We start from the raw sequence: 6,885 nt of genomic DNA, 5'->3' as shown, positions 1-6,885 counted from the left end.
CATCTTTAATGACTTCAGACGTATCACGCACAATTTAACTCGCGCTATCAGCACTCAGGAGTGGTGATTGAAGAAAAAGCCAATTGGCCACGTACTGACAGCTATTACATAACAAACAATATCCACGCTTATAGACCAATAAAGAGAGCACAGTAGAATAAAAAGTGCAAAGTGCGTTTTAATCGCTGTATATGTACACAAGGCACGGGGCCACACTGTCCAGGGCTAGGCTGGAGCGGGCAATGCTAGACCAGTTTTGGAATGGTTCGACTAATAATCTAAAAGCAGGAGACTGGTATTACTTTAAAATTAAAATAAAAAACGACGCCACCGCCATGACAGAATGCAATTGCATGGCTAATAAAGGAGATCATGATATACACGTCATAAAGTAGAAATTACAGAGTTAAAATATAATCAGAAATGTTGAAATACATCATGTCGTCTTTCTTCTATCAAGCCCAGTAAGCTGACAAAAGAGAAAACAATCCAGTACAACTCACATAACTTTATCGAAACGTTCCCGATACTGTTCCTGTTAAACTTCGTACAATTCCGATAACACTCCTTTTCTGTTGCCCTTACAACCTTACTTCGCTTTACCAGGCGAGTTTGACTCTGAGAGGCCAAGCAAGGCCTCGAGCGGGGTAGATTTAATCGCTGATGGCAAAACTTCAGTATCTTTCCCATTAGATGATGACGCGTCCATAGAAACAGAATGAAAATCCCTTATTTTTATTCCTGTATTTTGTGACCCCCTACTTTATATTTGATTATGGTCATTCCAATGCAATACATTGTTTATATCCATTTTGCATTATGTATTAGCCTGCGCCTAGATGCTTACAGATGTAACCAATGAAAGTATTTGTGTGAAACGCATTTATTGAATCAAATGTCGACTATGCATTTCAAATTGGCTTGGCAATCCTTTAAAGAGGTCTCATTATTGATAGGACAACAAAATTAAACAGAAACCACATGTGATAAATCAGACACATTCTCTACTTAATAAATTCAATGTTTGTTTTTATTGTAAAGGGTATATGAAACTATGGTGGGATCGATTTATTTATATTTTTTATTATTCGCAAAGTTTACATGCAGTCGCTTTCCAAAATAAAATACAAAAAGAAGAGATTATAATCTTAATCTTTGTTTCAAAGACTTCTTCCCCTATAATAGATCTCCAATGTGATACCCCATAAAAATAAAACCAAAGATGGCCTTTTTGATAATCTGCAGTGCGTAAACAAATAGAGAATGGCTGGGGTATCCAACTGAGTGTATACGGATTTGTTGAAATCTGTCCTCTAAAATAATAACTAATAATAACAAGAATTAAGACGTTTTATTGTTACTGTTTTTTGTATTACATTCTATTAAAATACCTTTAAACGCCTACCATCTCTCCTCTCTCCGTGCGGACAAAAACATCCTGACTCTGGCTTTTCGCTTGTTTTTGTACATCACTTCAAGTGTCTGATGGCTTTTCTTCTCTCGAGCGTCCACGATTCTTTTATTGTCCTTTAAAAAGAAGTCCCTTCGTTTAAGAGCCGAGGTCGACCAGGTTGGACGACATAGGGTTCAGTATAGTATCGTGCAAAGAATGGTGATGGTGCACGGTGTCCGTGCTGGGAACGGGAATAGCACTGGGACCAGGCGGTGGCGCGAGGCCGTGCAAGGGTGGTAGCCCCGAGTTTGAAGTCAGGAGCAAAGCTGGGCTTGACGAGGTGTGATCAGGGGTTCCCGAGGGTGTTTTATCGTCGTCCGAGCTCCCCAAAATGGTTTTATTTCCATTCATGGAAGAAGTCAATGGGTTATGGCTGTTCGTATTAGAGTTCTCGTTGTTTTCCCTGTCCAAGAGAGAAGGGTTGTTAGGACAGTACAATGCACAACCATGTAAATAACCTTACTCTTTTTCTTCTTTCAGTTTGGTGGGCTAAGTACAAGCTCCCGAAACCTACAGCCGAAACATATCAGCCCGATCCCAATTAACTAACCTTTTTCAAACATATCCGACATCCTCAGAAATCTGTGCGGTGACAAGTATTGGTGAGTGTCCATCGAATTGTAACGAACATACAGTATGTATATTATCACTTATTTTGTAGTCTTCATTAAAAGAAAAACCATTTCCAGTGCGTTTACGTCCATACTGACTGAGAGTGTAGGCCAGTTTAGGCTACTACGACAGCTTGTGTTGAAGGATATGCCTGAGCGCACGAAAATACGCACGGACACCCTTGTTTCGAAAATAATCTATGTTATACCATGCTGGGAGCTTTACTTTGTTTCTGAAATGCAAATTTAATGATTCATGAATTTAAGCAGACCACCGATGCCCTAAGCAACGTCAGTTTACACAACGTTAGTGTAAACTCTGTAGGCTCTGTAATAGGAAAGCCATCTTAATCCTGCTATTTGGTCCTGAGAAACAAATTATTATTATTAGTAGTATTACTATTATTAGTTATTATTATTATTATTATTATTATTATTAATACTACTAATACTACTAATAATAATTTATCAAAAGTACGCACACCTTATATATAGTTAGACGTAATAACAATAATAATAATAATAATAATAATAATAATAATAATAATAATCACCATTTATCCAGAGTACGCACACCTTATATTTAGCTAAACTTAACAGGAGTAAATATTATATAATGTAAAGTATTGTGTATGTGTGATACAGCGTACTTTTCATGCCAGCATTTGTTGGTCCATTCTACTTAATTTAAAACAAGTGTACATAAATAAAAATCAGCAATTTAGTTAAAACTTTTTTGTAACTTGAAACTGTTCCACCCATTCGAATGTCAATAACAAAAATTGATTGTCATTGTGAAAGGCTTTCATATATAATTAATTTTTTACTATATCTAAAACATATAGGAAGAAATCACTTGAACACTTTTATGCAGTTGATCTTTATAAAACGGAATAAAGGTAGACTACAACAAGCCATTGCACAGCACAGGCAAAACACTAAATTAATATTAAATAGGTATGTGTATTTTAGCAAGTATAACTTGTAGTGAGTCAGACTCCTAAAGTAGAAATGCAATGATTTACAGCGGTCGCTTCAGCTTGAGTTAGCTACCGCCGGGTGAAACCAGACACTCTCTTGGGTGAGCAACTGACAGGCGAGCTGTGTGCTTTTAAACCCTAACATGTATAGGCCTAATTAACAAAATGTGACTTTGAAATTTTCGACAGAGTCATAAAGAAATTGCGGTGTGATCACGTATTTTCTTTAATAGCTGTGCCCAGAAGGAATAATGTCAGTAAAGATTTTATATTTACTTGTGGCCTGTCAGTGTGTATCTATAATCTAACTGCGTTATTAAATTTAAAGATTTCACGAGGACAACAACAATATAATCCGGAGATCGTGTGTTGTAAGGGGTGATGTATAAGGGTTCTCGTGTACTAAATATTCATTATTATTGAATTAACAAAAATCTAAACAAGTTTTTGACTTGAGGCTATTTAAACAAAGAATTCACATTTTGCCGGATTTATTTTGACAACTGTATCTATGTTGTATCATATCACTTTTGTACTGTATTTCAGTAAGGAAACCAGTTGCTCGCATGTCCTGACAGATTCTTTTCTTCTTGTGACATTTTTCTGTTTCAAGAAAATGCAGATTTTCAGTGTTCCTTCCAGTGTATACTGTGAAGTGAACTCCTTTAAAGGGGGCTTCATTAAATATCGAGAAAAACAATTATATGACTGTGTCATTGTGAGAACACGTATTACACTTACTCGTACCTTTCCTTCGCCTCCGCCGCGCGGTCCCTTTGCCGTCTGTTCTTGAACCAGTTACTGACTTGGGTGGTTGTCAGTCCAGTGGCCTCGGCCAACTCCCTCTTCTCTCGAGGGGAAGGGTACGGATTGTGAGTGTACCACTCCCTCAGTACGCTCCGGCTCTTTTCCTTGAAGCAGTAACTGGTCTCCTCTCCGTCCCATATTGACCGGGGCAAGGGAAACTTTCGGCGAACGCGGTACTTTCCCACAGCCCCGAGAGGGCGGCCCCGCAGTTTTTCAGCCTCGATGTAGTGTGCCTTAAGCCAAAGTTGCTGCAGCTTTGGATGATTATGCGGAGAGAATTGGTGGCTCTCTAGAATTTTATATAGCTCTCTGAAATTACCCCTGTGAAAAGCAACTACTGCTTTTGCTTTCAGGACGCTTTCGTTCTTGTGGAGGTGTTCGCATGCTGGTAAGGACCACAAAAAGCGACCAAGACGTTCGATGTTGCCCCCTTGTTGAAGAACCTCACAGACGCACGCGACTTGCTCTTGCGTAAAGCCAAATGTTGGAAGCATAGACATGGTTGCTATTTAATGAGCAGGTATGTTTATCGTCTTGTTTTACGTTGTATTTCAAACTAAGACATCAAAAAGCCGAACGTTGTAAGTCCGTAGACGGCAAGACTTCAGAGTTGCAAGAGTTTGAAAAGGACGATGATAAATCCAATCCGACTGGAAAACTTTTTTAGTCCTGTTCACAGATACATTATGTACGACATTCCAATTAAACTACCAGGAAACCAAGTTTTTCTTCTCCCTGAGTCGATCGCCACCTTTTCTATACCGTTTCAACATAACGTACTCCTAAAGACTAGCCTCGTTCGCTTGTTTTAATAATATTATTCTAAGCTGGCAAGAAAAGCGATTATGTGAACTGTGATTGGTTGGTTATCTGACCCGGGGATGGTGAGGATAAGACAATAGTTTTAGTCAAATTATTTGCCATGGTTACGCTGTCATTCAAAGTAACCCGATATGCTTTGAGGTGGCTCCCTGGCTCCGCTGACAGATTGTTCTCTCCATTCCTAGCCCGCCTACCGATTGAAATATTGCTTAGATTTTTTCTCTGTATATTAAATTTTTTTTGCACATACCGTGACAGACAGTCGAACCAGCCATAGAGTGCCGAGTTGTTGTGTTGTGATCCTTCCATTCGGGGGAGGATGGCGCCAGTGAGCAATGCGCTCCTCCATTGCGTGCGCATTTTGACGGCGCAGCAAACTAAGACTCCAAATGTGTTAAAAACCCAGCTACTACGGAATAAATGAAGTACATGTCGGCTTGAACAATTTTCAAAAAATACTCAAGTCCATAATTATATGTAACAAATATGGACATTTTTACGTTCATTAGCTATATGGAGAGGGAATTCTTGGCCACTGTGGTCGCTTTTCAAGACATTTTTGACTGGAAAAAAGTCTCTGGTTGCTTTTGTTTATATAAAACACCTCTACACGAGACTCCACAAGTGCACGAACAAATTTCCGCACTAGATTTGATGAGTTCTTATAGCGTGTTTTATTTTTTAATCTAATAACTAAATGCAGCATTAATTTAAGTGTGTTCAGTAGCAATGAACGCATGCAAAATTATCTCATGCACCGATTAATTACATAAAAACAGACTAATTATAAGCAATAAATTAATTCGTAGGGACATGAAAGCACATCGATAGCGTTGGAGCCGATATGCCTACACCGTGCCTTACTGCGCGCACACACAATGTGTGCGAAATATCTTGGATAGCACGGTTTCCAGGCGCAAAGGACTTGCTACTGTATCACAAGCAATGGGTTTAGACAGCCGAACTCTGAAAGTCATGTAAAACAGAGCCAGAAAGGTTGAGAGGATGATTCTCCCCTTTTTACAGTGAGGCGTGGGCACAGCTAGCGGCTCCCTATCTCAGAGAGTGAAGACGGAAGAATTATCCCCCCATTTCTGCGAGGAATTAACCCGTGATCTCGGTAAGACAAAAATACCACGTTGATTTAAAACTGATGCTTTTATATATACCTTCTTATTATCCGTGATCTTTAAATGGCTCCCTTCGCATTAAGTAAATATTTACTGAATTAGGCTACGTGTGTCTGTATCTGTTTAAGTGTGACGCGTCGCTAAACTCGGCTAGCGTTAATAATATTTTTCATTACTTGTTTTTTGACTGAGGTGTGCTGACCTTTCATCCAGTCTTTTGGTTTTACGCGTGTGGGTCCGTCGGTCGAAGACGTTATTGATGCAGAATGGACCACACGATTGATTCTATAACGTGTAATTGATTTTTTTTCATCAGATTTCTTAACTGATCTCGTCTTTCATCGCATGTACTTAATCTGTGTTCTGTCAATAAAACAGTGTTGAACCTGTTAAATAGCCTACGTCAATTTTTCCGGGGCTTAAGACATTCTATTAATTTGTAGATAGGCCTATCCTACTTCAAACCACAATAAGGTTCCTTAAATCTTTGTTTTATGTTGTATACACAAATAAAGATTTACGGAAGGGAATGTACGTGATTTCATGAGATGAAAATGAATTGGTTTTGTGTGTGTCTGCTTTTTCCACTTTAAATGTTAAACAGTTTACTCTTATTTCTCTCGAGCCGTAGTTGCTCTAATCTGTCGCCGGGGGATCGCAGAGCAGCTGCTTCATTCAGCTTTGCCGCGAGGGAGATGCAAGAACATTGCATTTTTCAGCTTTCCTCCCAGGCTGTCAAAGAAAGTTTTGCATACATGCAATTCATCACCGGATCTTTCAATATTCAGGTTAGGAAAGTGTTTCAGTTAGCACCATCGGCAGAGGTGCGCATGTACGAATGTACGCTTAATTCATATATTTATGAATACATTTTTGAATATGTATTTCATCAGTATGCTGTATGTCTTGATTTTCTCGTAAATGCTGAACCTGTTGCCTGTTGGATATATATATATATATATATATATATATATATATATATATATATATATATATATATATATACACATACACACATACATACACACACACAAATAAATATAAATACATTAATTATTTGTATATAACTAATTTTCTAAAAT

The 6,885-nt window shown here is 38.4% G+C and overlaps 1 protein-coding gene across 2 annotated transcripts; it reads right to left on the bottom strand.

The window, feature by feature from the left end:
- Positions 1-1,008: 1,008 nt before the first annotated feature.
- Positions 1,009-4,840, bottom strand: six2a (SIX homeobox 2a). Of its 2 annotated transcripts, none has more exons than XM_035400820.1 (2): positions 3,786-4,840; positions 1,009-1,856 (listed from the first exon to the last, which is right to left on the bottom strand). In XM_035400820.1, the coding sequence occupies exons 1-2, from the start codon at positions 4,349-4,351 to the stop codon at positions 1,550-1,552; spliced, it is 873 nt and encodes a 290-aa protein (XP_035256711.1). In that variant the 5' UTR covers positions 4,352-4,840; the 3' UTR covers positions 1,009-1,549. The 2 variants fall into 2 exon arrangements, with proteins under 2 accessions (XP_035256711.1, XP_035256712.1); XM_035400821.1 differs by having other exon boundaries at positions 3,792-4,827.
- Between the last annotated feature and the right edge of the window lie 2,045 nt (positions 4,841-6,885).

The sequence above is a fragment of the Anguilla anguilla genome, chromosome 18 (genome assembly GCF_013347855.1).
Source record: "Anguilla anguilla isolate fAngAng1 chromosome 18, fAngAng1.pri, whole genome shotgun sequence".
In the NCBI taxonomy this organism is placed as follows: domain Eukaryota; kingdom Metazoa; phylum Chordata; class Actinopteri; order Anguilliformes; family Anguillidae; genus Anguilla; species Anguilla anguilla.
This window is presented reverse-complemented; position numbering and strand designations above follow the sequence as displayed.